This window comes from Nuphar pumila, chromosome 7, assembly GCF_984573655.1.
Source record: "Nuphar pumila chromosome 7, dmNupPumi1.hap1.1, whole genome shotgun sequence".
NCBI classification, from domain to species: Eukaryota; Viridiplantae; Streptophyta; class Magnoliopsida; order Nymphaeales; family Nymphaeaceae; genus Nuphar; species Nuphar pumila.
This window is the reverse complement of record NC_143255.1, coordinates 11,100,176-11,122,403: the sequence shown is the minus strand read 5'-3', so window position 1 is coordinate 11,122,403 and position 22,228 is coordinate 11,100,176. Positions and strand designations below refer to the sequence as shown.

General features: G+C 35.2%; 1 protein-coding gene across 3 annotated transcripts in view; it reads right to left on the bottom strand.

Annotated features, from left to right (window-relative positions):
- Window positions 1–22,228, bottom strand: part of LOC149831126 (putative LRR receptor-like serine/threonine-protein kinase At1g56140) — a 248,331-nt gene that overhangs the window by 130,345 nt on the left and 95,758 nt on the right. For 2 of the 3 annotated variants that reach the window (XM_090013687.1, XM_090013688.1), the window contains exons 1-6: window positions 3,055–3,479; window positions 2,483–2,663; window positions 2,171–2,242; window positions 2,006–2,077; window positions 1,816–1,887; window positions 1,438–1,509 (exon numbers count right to left, since the gene is read on the bottom strand). In XM_090013687.1, the coding sequence (XP_089869813.1) occupies window positions 1,438–1,509; window positions 1,816–1,887; window positions 2,006–2,077; window positions 2,171–2,242; window positions 2,483–2,663; window positions 3,055–3,178 (593 nt within the window). In that variant the 5' untranslated portion in view covers window positions 3,179–3,479. Of the gene's footprint in view, window positions 1–1,437; window positions 1,510–1,815; window positions 1,888–2,005; window positions 2,078–2,170; window positions 2,243–2,482; window positions 2,664–3,054; window positions 3,480–22,228 lie in introns of those variants that run through there. The other variant, XM_090013686.1, reaches the window with a different exon arrangement.

The following is a 22,228-nucleotide window of genomic DNA, read 5'->3' as shown; positions in this document are numbered from 1 at the left end:
ATGAATGTTCCAACAATAACGAGATGTCGACATAAAATATTATTTCAGAACAATCGACAGATCAAAGAAGATAGAATATGGTTTGATACCAGAATAAACAAGATTTTTTAGATTGAGATTTTTCGAAAAACACGAAAATTGATTTGACGTCAAAATAATTTGGATTTTAGATGGAATGTTTGACGTCAAAGAAGATTATATGCTATTTTGAAAGAAGAAATTTAAAAAAGAACAGAACAATGAGAAAAGAAGAAGAAAAGAAGATTTAGATTGAATAAGAATAAGGAGGGAGAAAGTTTCTGACTAAAAGATCAAATTTCATATCTCTATGGGCATACCTTTTGGAAGAAATCCACAGCTTTGCTTTTATACCATGAAATAAATTCGTATATTAGATATTTGGAAGCCACCACAATAACCTTTCAGCAGGAAGTAGAGAGAAGGAGAAAGTGAGAAGGAGATGCATGAAAACAGCAGCCACACTACAATGGGTGTGCCCTAATCCTTTCATATATGACTTGATATACAATGGGTTTAAAATACAGACAAATTACAAGTATGCCATTACACAATGTAAAACACAATTATAATATCTAACGACGCACAGATCTGGATCCAATCTAGATCCAATCACGTTAAAACACGTCTTATCAAAGGGTACACAATACGTGGGCCAAAGTGGAGTATCCATGTGACATAGGTGCTAATATAACAAACACCCCACAATAAGAATAATATAAAATCTAAGAAAAAATTTAAATACATAACAAGTATTGGTGGGAATATCTATGGAAGAAGAAAAGAAAGTGGAGTAAGGTGCCAAGGCACTATCATGTCAATGCCTATAGCATTAGGTGCAATCCCTTTAAGATGACCCCTTTTTAGTAAAATTTCCAATTTTGATTCTTCTAATTTTTTTAACTGGAAGGGAAATTTTCAGTCTTTTTAAATTTTCCTAGTTCTGTGTAACTGAACAAAAACCTAAAAACTAAATTTCTCAATGATCCTTCTTTTTTTAATATCCTATGTATCTGAATGAAATGGTCCACCAAGAACCCAGTTATCATCAAACAAAAAAAAGCAGTTTGGGAAGAGTTCGATAGAAGCAGAAAATTGATCTAAAACGCGTGGAATCTGTGGATCTTTATTATAGGGTATGGAACTAGAGATACTTCAATGGATGCAAGATTTTAAATTTTGTTTCATTTCATGTTCCTCAAGAACTTAAAAAGGTTGGAATTTGCAAACCTCAAATAGCTTTTATTTCAATAACAATTTCAAGACAATTCTCTAGACATATTGAAGTTGATGCACCAGGGCATGGTTGGGTTTGACCCAAGTTTCATAAGTAACAAATATGAAAAGAAGACAAAATATATAACAATGGATTTGACTCGCATAGATGTGAATACTTTAAATGGTGGAGAAAGAACTTACATCTGTTCCAGCTTAACCAAGTTTCCAAGCTCAGAAGGCAGACTGCCAGAGAAGTTGTTTGAACTAAAACTCCTGAAAATAAAATTTTCCAATGCAAAACTCAGTAACCCCATCCATTTGCACTAGGGAGCACTAATAAATCTCTGGCCTAGAGGCATTTTCCAATACTGAAAGCCTGTCTGAGTTTCAATAAATCGAAGAAAATTTGTGAAGCAGCAGTAAAGCAATTAAATCAACTGGGAAGAGTTAAACCATCAATCATAAAGAGTTTCTTGTAGAAAATACAAATACCAAAAGAGATGGTTAGTTCATAACTGCAAAAAAGCTTGTGCATGTATATCTGTGTCACACACACACAGGACTTTATCAGTAACTCACAGTGATCTCAAGTCCGTAAGTTTCCCAAGTTCCTTTGGGACTGTCCCAGACAGCGAATTAATACCAACAGACCTGGTGATAAGAACAAGAGAGTAAAATTCACAACCAGAGATTTTCACATTAAGCGATAAAAAATCAGAAATTGGCCAAAAACATCAGCAGGATCATAGAACCCAGTGACTAATTATACAGGTACTGCATGGACGTTAAATTCCCAATCGACGGAGACAACGTCCCTGTTAAATAATTCTGAGCCAGGTTCCTGCAATGCATGAAACCGCATATTATGATAGGAATATTGATGCTGCAGCCACTAAACATGATGATAATCAGAAGAAATGAAAGGGGTTTATACAGATCAGTGAGGGCAGTAAGGTTCCAAAGAGCATCTGGTATATTCCCAGTTACACTTATAGCATACACTTTCCTGTAAAATAAACATGAAATGAATGACCATAGAACACAAGAACGTCTCCAATAGAATGACTCACAATAACCTGAATCCCCTAGATATTTTAACAGTTTGTTCTTGTCAGTAACACATTGCAATTTAAAAGTCAAAACCTTATATATAACATTTAAATTTCCACTTAAAATTTATTCAATCCTAAAACGTTAATCGCATGGAAACGAGAGAGAGAGAGAGAGGTGGGGAGGGCGGCATTACAGTTTATTGATACGGCAAGTGGTACCGCTATTGAAAGAGCAATCACACTTGATGGCAGGGTCGTAGCGAGTGTCCTCTATCTTGGAGGAATCAATGGCAGTCCCACTGCACGGTTCGGTCAAATTCCACGACACAGAGGACGAAATCTTCCATTGCTGAGATATGCTTCTGAAAGCACTCGCTGCTCATCATAATTAAACAGTATAAATTCAGATTGAACAAGGTAGTTTATTTTTTTCTCAAGAATTGAAGAACAAAACAAATCCTCGACTGCCATCCAAGAGAAACACCATAAAATTTTCAGGCTCTATCATGATAATAATAATTAGAAAAACCTCTCCTCTTTTTCTAGAAGGACCATCATCTTTAAACTTGGTAAATCAGGATTTTAGTTACCAATTTCAAACAAATCAAAACACAAACTGCAGAGTCCCATGATTTTCTCAAATGGGTAATTGTTTTTTCTAGTTTTTTTCCTTCTCCAAACAACCAAAAACACAAAAACAGGAGATTTCATCAGTATATAAAGAAAGAAGCGTTTTTCTTCATTTACACAACAGGGAGGAGATTACCATCAGATGGATCGGTGACAGTTTGAGCTTGGGCTCCCCCACCAACCAAAACCAAGCAAATAAAACCTTGAAAACCCAAGAGAAACACAAGATGAAGAGATCCACCAAGCTTCAACCCCTCCATTTTTGAGAAGGGTACTGTCTCTCTGACTTGGAGAAGCTTGGCTTAAGCCAAAAAACTCACAATCCACTGAAGCTATCAGCCCAATGTCAAACTCTACTGAGATTTCCAATATTATTGTGGAAATGGTATGAAAATTCGATCACTTGGTGTTGAAAAAACTCAAATAGGAAGACAAAGCAACATGTGCATTGACGTGTAGGATTATTGTACAAATATCTTGCTTGTTTGGAGCACACTAAAATATGACGGCTGCTTTGTAACCACCGAAGGTCCGGATCGGGTGCAATATGATTGCACAAATATTTGTGCATTAAGCGCCTGATTGCCCGTTCATCTCGGGTACAGGCCTGTCAGTTGCGGGCCCAAGGCCTGCTGGAGTTCTTAATGCACAAATATTTGTGCAATCATATTGCACATGATCTTTTCACCCACCGAAGGGCCGATAATGCAGTGATGCATGACGGCTGACATTTTTTTTTGTAGGCACATGACGGCTGAATTGGGACTTGGGAGGTTTTAGTTGGCCGTTTAGCCAATTCGTCGCCAAAAGCTTGGTCTTAGGAGCAAAGTTTACAAGCTACCTCATACGGATACTCCATTTTGACTGTTATAAAGGTATTTTTTTTATGGATATATATTTTGAAGAATGACAGTAAACGAGTGATTTGACATAATTTTTTAAAAACTTTATAATTTTTTATATTCTTTCAATGTCCAAAATTACAAATATAAGAGACATTAGTAGGATACTTTTATCCTTCACAACTAAGAATTTAAGCATTTTTGCGATAAAATTATACCACCCGTCGAATATGTCCAACACCCACTTAAATCCAAAATCGCATAGTTTTTTATGTGAATTTAGACCTCATGAATTTGCATAAATTTATTTGCGAAATCTTGGTAAAACTGAAACCATCAAAATCGTAAATATCATATTCTTTTGCAAATATTTCATATTGCGCATAAATATATCTCTGAAACTCCACTTATCACTTGCCACTAATTTTGCAAATATCCTACTTTTCGCATGTAATTCTTGAAATCACATAAATTTATGTATGAAAATGCACTTACCACTTGCCATCAAATTCGCAAATATCTTACTTATTCGTATATACAACACAAATATCTAATTGCGAAAGCCCATTAATTTGCAAATATTTTACTTATTCGTATATACTACACGTTCTCGCATAACGTAATTTGTGAATCGCCTTATATCGTAAATATCTTACATAACTATTTACGAAAGAATGACACATGTAATATTGCTTATTTGTTGCGAAATATTTTCTTGAATCATATATAAACCCGTTGTGGTCTCCAACCTGATTATTTTTGCATAATCTAGGGTTTGTTTTTTGTCTTTTATCCCTAACCAGTGGTCCCCAACCTACTTTCCTTCTGACAATTATTTTCGTCAAATATGTTTGGTAACTATTTTTAGCAACTACTTTTGGCAACTATTCATCGGAGGCATTTCATCTATAAACCATCGACGATGTGTTTTTCGGTAAGCATAGTGTGCCTTTTTATTTAACAGCTGAATCAAATATTGTTCTAATTTGTTTAATAGTTGAATCAAATATTGTTTTATTTGTTTAACGACTGAAACAAACAATGTTCTATTTTGTTTAACGACCTAATGAAACAGTGTTTATTTTTGTTTATTTTTATGTTTTTTGAAATGAAAATATGTTGTTTGTTTTTTGCAATGCTTGTTCAATATTCCTTGTATTGTCATTGTAAGAAAATTTAAATTTATTTATTAATACAATATGGCAAATAAGAAGACTAAACATAACAATGAACTATGAACTGGCTTATCCTGATAATTTAGAAGCACGACTTAGTGTATATAAGTAGGTAGAGAGGGAGCCATATTCACTGCCAAAAATGTGGGTTGCCGATGTTTTTCACAAAAAATGCACCATTGATAATCACATATAACTATGTTCAAGCAATGAGCTAAAAAAATCTAAATTATCGAACAGAAAGTGACATGTATCTAAGATAGAATGTGCAGAAAAAGTTAAGCAGATTGCATGCACAATCTTGTCTCCTACCCTAAAAGCATCCAAGGAGGGGGAGGGGCACCCATTGGCTGGCTATGAGGTTGTTAACCTTAATGCTAAAAAAAATAAAGCCGAAGATGCCGCCACCTATAGTAGCAGTGGTGAGAGGATGGAGAAAGTACTTGATTAAGGGGTTGAGATTAATCAGGACCCTCTTCCGGAAGTAGATATAAGTAAGAATCATGTGGTTGGGTCGGATGCAGACACCGCTTAGGAGTCAGATGCAGCTCTCCATGAGTAGGAGAATGTGCATACTCCGACAAAGAGGTCACAACAGGTTAGAAGGTTCGGTGCTTATGGACATGTAAAAATTTATTATAATTGATTCATTTAATTGAATAAATTGGTATATATATATATATATATATATATTGCTACTATACATGAATACAATTGATTATATATTGCTACTATTTATTCTAATTCACTGATTTCATTGATTAAATTGATATATATATATATATATATATATCAATTTAAATTGCTACTATACATGAATGTAATTGATTAGTTTGTTATGTATGTGTTCAAAATGCAAAAATTCATTGCAGTTAACTGATTTCAATAATTAAATTGATATATATATATATATATATATATATATATATATATATATCTTGCTACTATACATAAATATAATTGATTAGTTTGTCATGTATGTGTGCAAAATGATGGAATTCATTCTAATTGACTGATTTTATTAATTATATTTCTACTATACATAAATGCAATTGATTTTTTTGTCATGTATTTGTGCAAAATATAAAAATTCATTAAAATTGACTGGTCTGAGTAAAATTAACTTGGATTGCAGGATTCTCAACCAATTAATTTAGAAGAGCCAACATCTTGCATATATCAGTTCTACCGAAACCAAACACACCAATGGTTTTAATACTAATAGAAAAGGTGAAGGAATAGTTGGATTGAATGCATTTTTGCAAATTCTTGGAGATCACACCAAGGAACATCAGTCATCCCCTCTTAGAGGTTGCTGTGCAGTTTTGGAATCTGGAAACCAGCATATTTTGATTTGAAGATCTTAAAATAACAATTACGTTGGAGGACGTGACACGAATAATCGAATTAAAGTGCCACGGGGAGCCGGTTAGTGGGCAACAGTGAAAAATTTTCAAGCAGTTATGTGATATTTATTTATAATAGATAATAATGTGTTTGAAGTAGATAGGATTAAGTTTTTATGGCTTAGGAACAATTATGACTCTAGTAAACCAAGGAGGATGAAGGTAAAACTATTGTGTGTTAGAGGGAAGGACGGTAATTGAGTGGACAAGATGGCGAGAACATTATTGTTATACATTTTTAATTCGTGCTTATTTATCGATATTGGTGGAAAAGCAGTCCATGCATCGTACATTGAACTATTGGAAGACGTATATCATGTTGATCAATACGCATGGGGAGCAGTCACACTTGCACACCTGTATGCAAGTTTGAGTAGCACGAAGAGCGAAAGAAAAAACCTCGTTAGGATATTGGTGTTGTTTGAGGTATTTATTCCTTCATTGTACCTAAATGTTTGATTTATAATTATTCCTATACTTACATGTTGTATTTTGATACATATTATGTATTAATCATTGTTAATCATTATTATACAGGTTTGAATATTGGAGCATATATCCATTGAAAGGCCTAGATGTACGATGATCATGCATAAATTCTGCATTTTATACATATATTTCTTTGCACAATCCATAAAAAAAAAGGCATTAAAAATTCATTCTTATTAATGTTTTTGAGAAACTGCTTTGAAATTCAAAATAAAGATAAAATCACATATTTAAATCCTTTCCTGCATTTTTCAGTGTTTTAAGTAGCTTAGGACTTTTTAATTTATAATTTAATTAGTTTAGAAATTGTCAACTAATATTTTAGTTAGTTTAGAAGTGTTTTTTTCTGGAAACACGTTTTTCTAGAAGTGCTTAATTGATTTTTTTGAAAATTAATTGGGGTTTTCAAGAAAATTTGTGTAACCTAAATCTTTTAGTATAAAAACTCACCTTTCAACAAAGAGGGGTGTCTCCCTCTGGAGAAAACACGCTAGCCTCATCTCCCTCTTCCTCTTTTTTTTTTGTTCCCAACCGATTTTTCTATTTATTTTTCATCTTTTTTCTCCCTTGTTTTTCTTGCTTCTAATCCCTTCTAGCGCTGGTTTCTTCTTGTCCCCATCGTCGAAGGCACGTGCAACTCGGAGGATAGATCGCTTCTTTTTCTCAACCCCTCCATCAGAAGCGGCTGTGAGGTATGTTTCTTCTCCCTCGTTTCTCTAAATTTATTTTGTGCACTTAGTTTAGAATTGATGATTTTTATTTTAGAGTAGATGATTTTTGTATTTATTAGTGTATACGTTAAACATTGTAATGACCCCAACTCATACCCATGAAAAAGTGACAATTTTTTTTTCAAGTGCGAAAACATTCCCAGAAACCCGGGGCCTTTACAATTTAAACACAACTATCACTACAAGGGATCTTATACCCATCATCTAAACCAAACACAAGCTTTATTTATTAAATTCATGGAGTCCAAAAGACATGTGCAAGTAAATATAAATAAAACAAAAAGAATAGTCACGCTGTCCCAAGAAAGTCTGCCAAGAAATCATGTGGTCCTCTCGAAAGCAAGTCGCCTCACTTAGCCTCTAAAGTTGTCAAAACACAAAAGTAGAGGTGTCATAATTCAAAAAAATCTATGTACGAATCCTTCTAATGAAACAAATAAGTAAAAAGAACATAAATAAGATTCATGCAATATTTTAGAGGAATGCAATTATGACAATTTCATAATTCAAGTAATCATTTAAGCAAGAGAAAATAATTGCAGAGCAAAAGAAAACAATTATTATCAATAGGAAACATCATGTATGCAATAAAGATATGTAACCATGCAATAGAAAGCATATATCATGCAATCAATCATATAACACAAGTGAGAGAACAAGTAAATATGCACGATCTAATGCATAACAGGAATATGCATGATTTCTATGCACATGCATGAATAAATTATTATCTTTTATCAGAGTTTTCTATTCATATGCATGTCTTTATTAAATGCACATAATTTAAATTTCTCTTTTTATTATTGTTGCCCGCAGATACTCTAAACGGGTAAAATTTGTTGAGGTCAAGTTAGGTTCTCAGGGTAACTTAACACACAAGTTATATTTTATTACTGGGTTTCAAACTTAGCCCTCAACCAAAATAATGTTCAGAACATTAGACCTCCACATCTAATGTTAGGACACTGGAGACCTCCACATCCACAAGTGTCACTTTCTTGATATATCAAAACAACAACTGTGTCTACACGCCACCCCCAAGTAAAGTGACATATTCTCCCTAAAACCGTAGCCAAGAGAAAAACCATAATATCGAGATTAGGGGTAACAACAATGCACATGAAGTTTTAGTATCCTCACTGTTTCCCAAAACCACAACTCTAAGAGTCTCATTCTAAAGATGAGATATCTCAGAACGTATATTAAGTGTTCTTTTTCTTTATCTAGTTATTAATACTCATTTATAAATTATAATTCAACATGCAAAATTAGTTATATAAGTTTACATATCTAAATATGAGGCTCATCACGGGACCATAACCCGTGGAAAATATATAATAATGCAATATAGTGAAACAATATCAATGTGACTTTTGTAATGCATTAAAATAAGTAAAGAAATAATCCAAGCTCGAGGCTCACACAACCCACAATGATCTATTATTTGATCAACAATGCATTATATGCAAAAATCATAACATGCCATATATGCAATGATGTCAACGTGCTTTCTGATGCACATTTATATATGTCAATTTAACAATTTGCATGAACTACAACATTCATATGCAAGTGTTCACTATTCATGTGCATGTGCTTTCAAGTAATCATTTCACATACACACTTTCATTCATGAATCATTTTAGTTAAAACATGTGACCATTCATGCAATTTTGTGCATACAAAACATATCTATTTTATGTATGCACATGCACATGAAAGCCACTATGCAATAATATTTTGATCAAGCACAATGTACCAAGCCAAATATAAGAAAGTTTTCATCCTTAACATGCATAAAACCATATCTATTATCATAAGCGACTCTGGAAATTTGCATACCAAATTAAATTTTTTCTACATTCTAATATGCATATCACATGAGCAAAAAATGAAAGATTCACATATGCTAATCTAAACTTCACCTATGCATAACTGATCATGCGAAGCACATAGGAAATTTGGATATTTTTCAGACAAGTAATAACATGTATAGAAAGAATTTTACTTTAAAAAATTTTGCTTTTTTCAAACAAATACTTCTTTTTTGGACCATATGCAAATCGGGCCTGTCAGGCCTGCACCAGTCTAGTTGAGTGGCTGGATTGGGCCTGACAAAGCCAAGGCTTGCCCAGCCGAGCCACTCGGCTAGGCTGCCAGGCCGGCCAACTGCAGCACGATATAAAAATTTTATATCACTATATATATATTTAACTGTCATAATCACAACACATGCCCAACCGACTAACAATCGGCTGGGGCTAAAGCCAAGCCTGTACCCAACCGACTGACAGTCGGTTGGGGCTCAAAAAAAATAAAACCTTTTTTTCTTAAAGTACCCGGCCCAACCAACAATAGGTTGGTTGGGGCTATTGGAAACCAGATTTTATAACAAAAAATCTTGTATATATATATATTAGTTAGCTTTTTAAATATCATGCTTAGCCAACAAATGGTTGGGCTAGGATGAGGTGTTAAGGTCTGACAGGCCAACTGAACCTAGTTCGGCTAAGCTTGTAAAACCCATAATTTTTAAAGATTATTAATAAATAAAGAACTTATTTTTTTATCTTCAAATTAGAAATGTGTTTCTAACTTTTGAATTTTATTTATTTATTTATTACATATTTATTTGTTTATTCAAGTCAATCAAGGTATAATTTGTATTTATAGAACTATTTTGGCCTATAAATCACTATATATATTATATTTAAATATATTTTTGATGGAGTTTGTAAATTATTGGAGTATATTTGTGTGTTATTTTGCTCTTGGTAATGATTTATAGGGTAATTTGCTATTTTTGGCTAATCTTGTTATAATTGGTATTTTTTGAGTTTTTGACATTTGCGATCGCACACGAAGGGTTCGTTGTATTGCTTGGATAACGGTCTTTGCGGACTTCAAAACTCCTCGATCTTTTGAGTTTCAATTCATTATTCTTCACATTATTAAGGTAAGATACCTTAACTGAACTTATAGAGAGCATATTTAGGCACTAACTGTATAAGCATGATGTTGCACTGAATATCTAAATGAATTGCAAATACAAGTTATGCTCACATACTTCACTTAGTTGTGGATATCTAGGACTCTTGTGATTGTGGTTCAGAGATCATGCTTGTCATGATTGTAGTTAGCGGAATATGGAGTGTATTTGTTGTAGGTACATCTGTGTGTGAGTTTGAATGCATATATACTTATGAATGTATAATATGTACGCAATGTGTGTCATCATACTTTGGTTTGCGCATACTATGTTGCTTTGTGTGTTTGTATGAATTTGATATATGGTGCACATATAACTACTATGGATATGTATAAATCGTGTTTGATGCATACTGTGAATGTTATATATATTGTCTTGTTATATGATAGACTCATTTATTCTTGTATAGAAGAACACATGCAAATGTTATAAATTGTTTTGAACTTGTATGTCTTGTTTGCTTGAGAAATATATGCGTATGATGTATGGCAGGATGGTCAATGAGATTTTGACCAACTCTTATACAATTATATCTAAGGTGATATATCAATTCATGTGATGAAAAATGTATATGACTTTTATCGTGTGTGCAAATCTCAAACTACGTAGGAGTTATGTATGTTGATGTTTAGTTGCTTCGTATTATGAAATATGCATGTTCAAGTATGCATGCATAAAACTCATGTTTTGTTTACGCATGCTTCGAGGTTCAATTTACGAAGTGCAATGTTCTTTGTGGTGATGATATGATGCGTAAGATAATATGCTTATGTATGATACAATTTAAATGCCACGTGAAATAAAATTATAAATGCATGCGATAAATGTTTAAGTTCAATAGTGAACTTTGGTTCATGAAGCCTTATTGATTAAATGTGTAATTTTATAATTTAGCGCCATATGAAGTAATATATGATGTGATGATTTGATTGTATACATACTTATACTCATGTTGATGGCTGTCGACTTTGAGAGTGGTCAATTATATTGATGCATGTATCATAATAGTTTTCACTGGATATGGTACCCGTTGAGGAACTGTTCTCAAAGGATTCTCTGTGAGGGTGTGCATGACCAGATCAGGTAATCCAGCTAGAGCGATAAGTCTCTGTGAGGAAGTACATTGTCCAAGAGCGGGTAGCCCGCGAAGACGGTATATTACTGTGAGGAAGTGCATTGTCCAAGACCAGGAAAACCATACGTCTAGGGCAGTAACTCCTTGTGAGGTTGTATATTTCTCAAACCAGGTGATCCGGCATGGATTTTGTAAATCTTTATTATGAATAAATGAAATATTATGATGAATTATGATGGTCTTTTAAGTTGATTGAGATAGCTAGTTATGAATCGATAAATTTGGCTTTTCTATTATAGCATGATTATATATTGAACTCAGATATGATAATCAGATCATTATTGATTTTAGATCTTGATATGAGGTTATGATTGTGACGCTTATGTTAGCGTATAGGTGAATGATACATCATACCTACAAATGATTAGTTTTGACTTATTAGGTGAATGATACATCACGCCTACATAGTTTAATTGCAAATGATTGCATTATGATTGTTTGAGTAAATATATCATACATATGTATCATGATTGATGTGTATCATGAATATCTAACTAAATTACTTATAAGGTATGTATGTGTGTTTCACGTTGGAATGGTCAAATGTGATTTGACTTATTGTTTATAAGAATTATGAATGCATATGAAAATGATGCAATGATTTGAATGTCTTAGATGTATATATATATATATATATATATATATATATTTATTTATTTATTTATGCGTTGACTTGTATGACTTGAATGCATATAGATTATGCTTTATTACGTGAGTTAAGGTTGAATAAAATATTAAGTGATGAAATGCTTTATATTTGAATGCTTGAAATGAATGACTTATAGGACATTGTTCCCTTGTCTAGCACTTGACGATGGATGAATAATATATCTTTACCTTTAAATGCTTATATTTTACGTTTATGCTGATATGTTTTCTTTAAGTTTGAGTTTGGGTTGCTTTACCAGACTTTAGCGAGTCTGACCCCATTTATGGAGGACAGATAAAGTATGATGAATAGTTATAGCGAAGGGTTGGTCAAGTTGCATCCTCGAGAGTCCACTCTTACCTTGCGATCTTGGTATTCATGATCTTTTCGTTTTAAGTACTTGATCATGTAGAGACTGAAGTATTGTTTTCATACTCTGATTTGAAATGAAATTAAAACTCTTCATATTTCAGTCTTATATTGTACATGGTTTGAAATGTGTATATCCCGTACATTTTGATTTGATTGTTATCTTTAGTGTAACTACGCCCAAAGTCTTAACCGTTTTTAAAAATCATTTTCGCATTATAAGATCTGATTTACTTATACTTGTAAAAAAATGGTCTCAAAATTTCAATATTTGAACTATAATTAAAGTTAAAAAATTTGGGGCATTACAGGGCCGTCAGCCGACCCTCCAAAATGGATATACATACCCAAAACTAAGAACTAGAAAAGCAGGATAGTGAATGAAATTACCTCACATATAATGAAAAAAAATTAATATGGCAACAAAAATAGGGAGAATGATATTGTAATCTGAAACTTAGCAAATTGCCATCTAGCATTTAAAAATGTAGAGAATCTTTACAAGCCTGACCTTCACTAAGTATTGCTAATAATAAGGCAAATTTAGCAATGTAGTTCAATGCTGCATAAGCGTAAGTGTCATCACCATTCAATCTGCAACTTGAATGCAAAATAGGACCCAAAACTATATCTCTATGTTTAAGAACATCTGGCTTATGAATCCCAAACTTGATTTCATATGGGTTAGACATTCAGTTGTATACCCTTTGGTGTACCCCAACTGCATTGATTACTAATAAAAATTCTGGCTCCAACCCAGATCTGGACAGTGGTATGGGATTGGACAACAGACTATCCTGTCCCAGCTGACTGTCCAGGCTGAGACTGGACAACTGTCCGTTCTGTCCCAGACAAAAAATATCCCAAAATCCAATTTTCTTATTTTAACTGAATATGCATAATTTTATTTCCATAGATCTAGTTCGGTTTTAGGAACTACAGCCTCGTGTCCACCTATCCATATATATACACTTGTCCAAATGATAGATATGTCTAGAATGGACAAAATGAACAACATGGACATGAGCTTGAATCTGGCCAAATCTACCCATCATCACGGTGGCCATATCTACCCGCTAAAAGCATAGAACAAAACTATCTAAACCTGTCCAAAGTATCCATACAAGACACACACGCACACACACACACACACACACATATATATATATATTGGGGAAAACATAAAAATATGCAGAAAATCATAGGAAAACAAATACCACATGATCCAAGCCTTCTTACATTGATTCCTATGGATTAAACAATGAAAAATCAAGATAGAATCCATGGTTCTCTATAAAAACATTGCCTAGAGCTTATTTAGGCTATTTTTCTTATCCGAGACAAAAGAAAGACCCGTACCTTAATCGTAGATCGAAAAAGAACTAAAAATCAATGGTGAAAATGTTGAATGATTAGAGAAGACAACATCCTCTTCTTCTTCCTCCTTCTTCCCTCTTTTTCTCTCTCCCTCTCCCTCTTTCTTCCTTTTTCCTTCTCTCTCTCTCTCCCTCTCTCTTTTTTGAGGCTATTTAAAGAGAAAAATGGGGGTGACACCCCCTCTTATCCATCCAGCCCTTCTAGAGAGGGCGGGAGCTAATTTCTAATTGGAACTCTCTCACTTTCCAAAATTTTTGAAACTCTAAAGTTGACTTTTCAAAGCTTCTTTCCTAATTCAATTAATTTTTTTCAAACCTTCTTTAGCCTTCTTAGACATATATAAGGATTCTATCAAGGAGTCCTAAGCAACCCTCAAAATTAAATTTTGGAATTAATTAATTATTTATTATTTATTAATAATTAAATACTTAGAAACTTTCAGAGGGTACCTTATCCCTCTGGGAGTCATCTTAACTTTAAATTAACTTCAATTTAAATATAAAAATGAATTAAAGCTATATTTTTTTATTAGACATGGGTTTTGGATTTGAATCCGGATCCAAAATCCAAACCCATATCCAAACCCCAATTGGGCATTGGGCCAGATCAAATCCAGATTATTATGGGTCTTGGATAGAGTCCAGATTCATATTAATTTGGATCAAATCTATTGGATCCACTCCGATCCAAATTCGGACCTGGCTCGTTGAGGTGATACTTTTTTGGAAAAATGCAAATTTTGGGTCAACTGTAGCCCAAATTCAGAAAAATAAAATATCGTTACGCTCAGAATTTTGAGATACATCCAACGATATATAAGTTAATTTTTTCATCTAAAATTAATCCAAAAATAATTTAAATTTTGCTCGAATTTTACTTGAATTTAAAGGTTAAAAATAAAACTTTTCTCACATTTTAAGTAGCTCATTTAGACCTTAACAATGAGACTTAAGCCAAGCTCAGACTCAAAATATAACGCCCCAAGATTTCAACTTGTGTTTTTGAAAACATTGACGAAAAACCTTTCAAAGATTTAAGTTTTTACTTTTAGAATCGAAAACAGAAGCAATTTAGAAAGGAGCACAAGTGACCAAATTCTGGATACTTTAGCCGTAAAAATCATCATTTCACATGAAATAACTACTTAAAGGAAGTGAGGAAATAAAAAAATAGATTATTAATAAAATTTGTAGTTTATTACAAAATGAGCATTTTCCCACTATCCAATAATCTAAAAAAAACTCAAAACTCAGAGCCAAGACGCCAACAAAAAGAAGAAAAATCTTGTGTCATGTTGCATCGCGCCATCGACCGCCTGTGAAGTCCTACTCATCACCTGCCCATGAAATGGGTCAGTTTCACAACAAACTAGTAAGTGCACGAATAGACAATGTAGAATAAAATAAAGCAGGACATTCATGAGATAAGCAATTTATTACATTAAAAGCAGCAAATAAATATGTATCTACTCTAGTAGGTATAACATATGCAAAGATCTATTGTCTTGAAACAGATATAGCAATAACATTTTGAGTAGTATGAATCTCAATCATCTACAACTTATTATGAAAATAGTATTCTTTAAGTTTTGATATTAACTGGCCCATGGGTACACACATACGCGAAACGTAGAAACAGTCGATACCGATTCAGAGGTTTATTATGTCAAGTGTTTTTTATTAACCCAGATGGTTGACTGAGTCTGCTCCTAAGGGGACGATCAGTGATCAAGAGAGTAAATCCTCAAAGGCATTCGTAGTCCATGGATGCATCCAACTTCTGCAGAAATACCTGGGAGTTACCACCTAAGATAATTTATAATAATTCCAATTTTCCTAACTCCAATGATTGGGAAAGCCGAGTCTTTTGCCTGTGGGGTGGTTGTTAACAACTTGTCCATCAGAGTTTTTGTACCATCCATCCTCTCCCTTAATGAACCGTGAAAGTCGAATGGGTATGACGAGGGTGCTTAACGACCGCTCTATTCTACATGCTCTGGTCTGTTACACCCACTTGAGCATCTTGCCTATGAAGGCGAGTTGTCACCATTTATGTGATCTCTGCATTATGCCATATGCACGCTTCGAGGTTGCCACAACTTCATCATCCAAACATCGTAACACCAATGTGACGTACTTGTCTAAAAGTATGGTCGTACCTGCCTGAAGGTATGACTCTGATGAGAGGGCAAACTTTTAATGTCATGCAATTCCTTCAGTTCATACAGGATATGCATTGCTCTTTAAGCATTTGGCCTGTGGAGGTCGACATCATTATTTCATTTACTTCAATAAAGTGTTTAGTGCACACTTTGGGGTACTCAATGACCCCCCATACTTCTTATCGTAATATTTATACCATACTTGTCTTAAGGTCCAGTTAGGATAGCAAACTTATGAGTTTCTTGATGGATAACCCATCACAGTATTTTATAGAATCAGTAATATACTTGACATGCTCTAATGCTACAAAACAAGAAATTTCCAAACAAGTCTTTGGATCGCTGTAGATCTCATCATTTCCTTAGAGTAATCGACTAGGGGTACTCTTAGTTGCGTCTAGCAACGCATAACTAGATCACAAGCTTTATAAGTAGAAATTCATTTTCGAGAAGTCAGCCTTGCACAAGGAAACATCTCCTCTCTATCTTTTAGTGTTTTTACACAATTTTACACCTTTCTAAAAGGGCAAAATGTGGTACATGCATCTGCACACCCTACGAGACTTGCCTGAGGGTGGCAACAAGATTCATCATGCAATAACAAGCAGGGCATTTACAGTAAAATCACAACAATGAGCAAGTATAGAAACACAGTACTAGGAATTTCTGTAGAAATGAGTCTACCCATATAGCATACATCAAGCATGTAATTTCAATGGAGTAAGAATGAGGAAACACCAAACAAGCAATCACAAGTTAAATAATCCTACAGGTAAGCATGTATGCTACATAAATTATTTTATCTCAGAATCCTTATATTTTATTTCAATCATCCAAAATCCATTTGCGACTTTCCCCTACCTCGGGATGTTGTGTAGTTGTGTACGCCTATGAGTGTAGATGATACAAGGGTCGAGCCACGGAGCATGAACGTGACCCATTGCGTAAATCTGTAAGAGTGTGAGAGCTATTATACCATAGTCATCAACAAGAACAGAAGGTCAGTGGTAAGGCCTGCCCTATCAGAGGAAAGCATGAGCGGCAAGGGTTGAGACTCCTGTCGTACAGAGTTTGATGCGTGGTAGGGGTCAAGGCCTCTGCTTACTAGGAAAGAATTGAACGATAGAAGCCCAAGACCCCTGCCTGACAAAACAACGAACAACAGAGGCCTCGGCCTCTGCCTGTCAATCAACGAATGATAGGGCCTCAACCCCTATCTGACAGAACAACAGATGGCAGGGGCCTCAGCCCTTGCCTAACAGAATGGCAAATGGCAGGGGCCGAGACCCCTGCCTGACATAACAACGAATGGCAGGGGCCTCGGCCCCTGCCCGCCAGAAACAACAAACGCCAGAGGCATCGGCCCCTGCCTAACGAAAGTAATGATTGGCAGGGGCCTCAGCCCCTGCCTGACAAACATTAAATGGCAGGGGCCTCAGCCTGGCAATACTGAATGGCAGAGGCCTCGGCCCCTGCAAAACAATGAATGGCAGGGGCCTCGGCTCCTGCTTGACAAAATGGCAAATGACAGGGCCCCTGTCTGACAAAATGGCAAACGACAGGGGCCTTGGGCCTTGTCTAACAAATCGGCAAACGGCAGGGGCCTCGACCCTTGTCTAACCCAACAAAGAATGGCAGGGGCCTCAGCCCCTGCCTGCCAAAACAACGAATGGCAGGGCCCCCGACCCCTGCCTGACAGAACAATGACGAAAAAAACTAAAAAGGAAAGGTGCAGCAAGGGGGGGGGGGGGGTTCAATCCCCTGCCACCCTTCAGGTAGGCACAGAGGGAGTGGGAAGGCACGACAGGGGCCGTGCATCGCTTGTCGACCTCCTGGCAAACCCTCAAGGAGAGGGAAAAGTGAGAGGGCACAACAAGGGCCATCGGCCTTCCAGCGAGACGATAGAGAGAGGGAGGAGAAGAGAGAGGCACAGCAGGGGGGCGACGGCCTCTTGCAGGCCTTCCGACAATATTGGAGGAAGAAGAAGAGAATAAGGGGGGAAAAGGCATACCTGGGGGAGGATCGACGACGTCGGCCGACGTCGTCGATCGGCAGCGTCGCTGGTGTCATGCGCAGGGGACGAGAAGAGGGTCGGTGCGAGGAGAGCGAGGAGGAGGAGACTCGAGAGGGAGGTGCGACAATCAGGAAAACCCTCAAGGGTTTCCTTTATCTTGTCGAAGGGGTGGAGCGGCACGGGTAGGGTGTGACACATAGGGGAGAGGGTTTTCTTAAAAACACTTTCTCCTGTGTTAGGTTTTAAAACCCTAACGAGGACGGGCCCGGGTCGGGTCCAGGCTCGACCCGGCTCGGGTCTGATAATTTTTTTTTTCACGTGGGTTTTACACAAAAGCATCGGCCTAAAATTGAGAATCTACCAATTTTTCTTTTATATTTATAAGTGTGAAAATACGCGATATTACACATATATCTCAGCATTGCATAGCATATAGTTCTCTTTTCTTTTATTTTTTTACATAGCATTTTATCTAAAATGATTGATTTTTGAATTAAAGTACGTCTGGCTTATTTTATTTATTTTTTTAATATTGAATTAATAATATTTTTAGCATACACAACATACATATAATATTTATTTTCTAGTCTGCAAACAAGTCTGTGCGAGTTGCATTTTCACGCAGAGTGTTTATTCTTGAGAAACACCCAAAAGAGCTACAAGTTCCTTTTATTTTAGCAGTATCGACTCTGTCCGAACATTCTAATTTATGAGTCACGCAGCTTGGCATGACCCATAAACCACAACTTCTAGATCTGCAGCAGTTGATCTAGTTGTTGGGAGCGTGTAATTGATTCTTCAATTGGCTTTGCATCACTGGCTTGATCCAGTGTGAGCACACTGGTAAAAATGTTGATTTAGTGCATTGGAGCACTAGCAATCTGAACCCATCACGCTACAAATCATTGCCACTCTGTAGCCCTACGCATAACAAAAAATCTAATACAGTCGTGATCTGCAGCGAATCAAATTGCCGCACACTCGTAGGTCTGCTCAGATCTGAAAAAGCAGACCCGACCCACACAAAACGCGGAGTTTATTATTTTGTAGTGTGAGGGTCGCCAACATATTGATATCATGTGGATTAGACCGCTGCGAGTATGACCCAGATGATTGTTGACGTTCAGCGTGATTTGGTTGGGTATTGAAAACAAATTTTTTTATATGTTGTTAGGCCCCTTAGCATGATCAAAGGTACAATTGTTGATGCTTAGTATTACATGTATGTTGCAACTCAAGTGTTCATCAATAGTTAATTAACTATTCTCTATTTGTTATTTTATTGAGTTAAGGTAGAATATGTTTACATTATTAGGTTGTTTAGATTAGTAATATTAGCTTCAACAAAATTTTTTTGTGGTTAATTAGTTGCTATAGTTGTTACATAGTTTGTTATGTTACTTAGTTTATTTGGTACAAGTTAGTTTTTTTTCTTGTTAAATGTTAGTTATTTAGATCAGTTTGTTAGTCTTGTTTTCTTAATTTTTCATAAAACTAACCTTAGATTTAAGCATAGTTTTCTTTATTTTTTGTTTTTGTTTTGCAGAAAACTGATTGTGTGTGTGAATGACCCTTAAAAGTCCCCTGAAGAGCCCTCTGAGGCCTCTCAAAAGAGCCCTTATCAAGTGAGCAACAAGTACAAGAGCTTACAAATCAAATGCAAGTAGTTACTGGATTCAAGGGAAGTAGCGAAGATCAAAGGGACTAGAGCTCAAGCAACTAAAGACCTCTTTTTCTTTTCTTTTAGCTTTAGGTTATTTAATTTTAATTTGGATGTGTAATAAGGTCATTTATTATCTTTGAGCCCTCTAAAAGAGGGTCACTCATTATAATAGTTAGTTATTTTTATTTATTTATTTTTAAGGCAATAAAACTTGCAATTTGTGTGGAATACAAGGTTTTCTCCTGTTCTCTGAGTTTGACCCGGATCTTACTCTAGTGTAAGCCGATTTTTATTATTTGTTGTCTGGCTTTCACAAAATATTTTTATCAAAAATATCTTTTTAAAATATCATTTCATAAAACTTACACCATGTGACATTGCCCATGAATTTTTATGTGACACAATGTGGAGTCGATCATGCAACAAAAAAGGACCGTGATCGAAGATTGGTTGGTCCTTGCATGTCACATGTCAACTGCATTGCATTGCTTTGTAGGTTGACTAGGGCAAAGGTAACCATTGTTGTTGATATTTTGTATATTTTTTAAATAAATGCATGTTTGTAGGCCTAACTATAAAGAAAATATAAGTAAACTGGTGCCCCTATGAAAACGTGTTGGAAGAGGAGGAGAATGTCAATGTGGTTATGGGGGCAAAGGACATCACTAGGAAGGACATTGGATGCACAACATGAATGAAGTTGAGTGCCAAATGGTCAACCGAGTCATTCAGCAGTTTGAGTTTGTTCAACAATCAACCAGTCGCTCTTGTATAATTAGCAAATTTCTATCGCATGCCATGAAGGATTGGATGAAGGATTACCTCATGATATTCCTCTTTGAACTTCAAGACTGGCACAAGGGCAGTTGTAATGCCCCAAAATCTTAACAAAAATTTTCAAGATTTTTTTAAAATTCAATTTATCTAATTGCAAATACAACGGAATAGAAGATTTGAAACCGATTCAAACTTTGGGTGGGTTATAATAGCACATCAATACACACACAATTGGATTTAAAGAACTTAATTAAATAAATTAATTCAACTAGTGATTAAATAATTTTAGTTTACATGTCTCAACAAAAATCTAACTTCATATAAAAATTATCCAAAATGAAGTTGGATCCCCTGAGAAAGAGAACAATGATAATCTATTTGATGCCATCGAGTAACCCACCACCACACTAGTTCATGCATTATAAAAAAATATTAAAGGGGCATTAATCTACAACTCCAATAGGATACACCAATACACATAAACATGGATATAACCCAAACATAAGAAATAAACATAGATACATCTTCAGACAAGCAACTAAAAAAGATGCAACACAACATATCAATCTAAACTCAATTTACATATTCATAATCAATCATGCTTACAGTCAATATTCATGACAATTATTCTACTATGCATATTTTCAAAAGTAATCAGACAGTTCATAATCAACTCTACAATCATGCATAGACTGTAGTAATGCTAGTGATTCAATTTTTAATGTTTTGTTTATTTTTTCTTGCTCTGAAGGGTACACACTCAAGGTTTATAACTCTAATTCAACCAATCCAATGGAGTGTTGATTATGTCATGTATTGATTAAAAAAATATGTCAACTCTCTTGGAGTTTTTCATTAGAGCAATCTGTGACTGAGAGAATCTTGAGGTGGTTCATACAGAATCGATTCTTACTCTGCAGAGATTCAAGGTATATCACCTAGGTTACATGGTAGTCCAGCCCCTATGATCAATGACTGAGGACCAACGGAGATGACTAGCTTTCCAAAGTAACAACGGTCAGTCGATCGAGCGTATCTCCACCCTCTTCAAGGCGGTCTTGAGTTTGAATGTGCTGCTAGGTGTTATTTACATTTATGCTCATAAATTAATTTTAAGTGCTCTTAGCACACATGATCACTAACCCAAGCTCCACTCAGGGAGATTTCATAACACAAGGTTATTTTTAACCCATTCAAACTACTCGTAGTACCAACCCTATCTTTGGGTAACTTTGAGTATGGCCTCCTTGAGACAATTATGTGATTATGTGTATATCCTTCTAAGTCTTTTTATTCTTTGATGCTCAACAAGCACTCGTGGGTCCTGTCGAACCCAGACTTACTCATGAGCCATGTTTATGCTCATACCATATATTCATTATTATCATGCATGCATCAATTTACATGCTCACATGCTTACATAACGGTTGCATGCATAATTTCATTCATGACTATGCTCATTTAACAAAACCACATGCATTTCATTTTTTCTTAAGATCATGCCTCATGACACATAATACACATTCTCATACA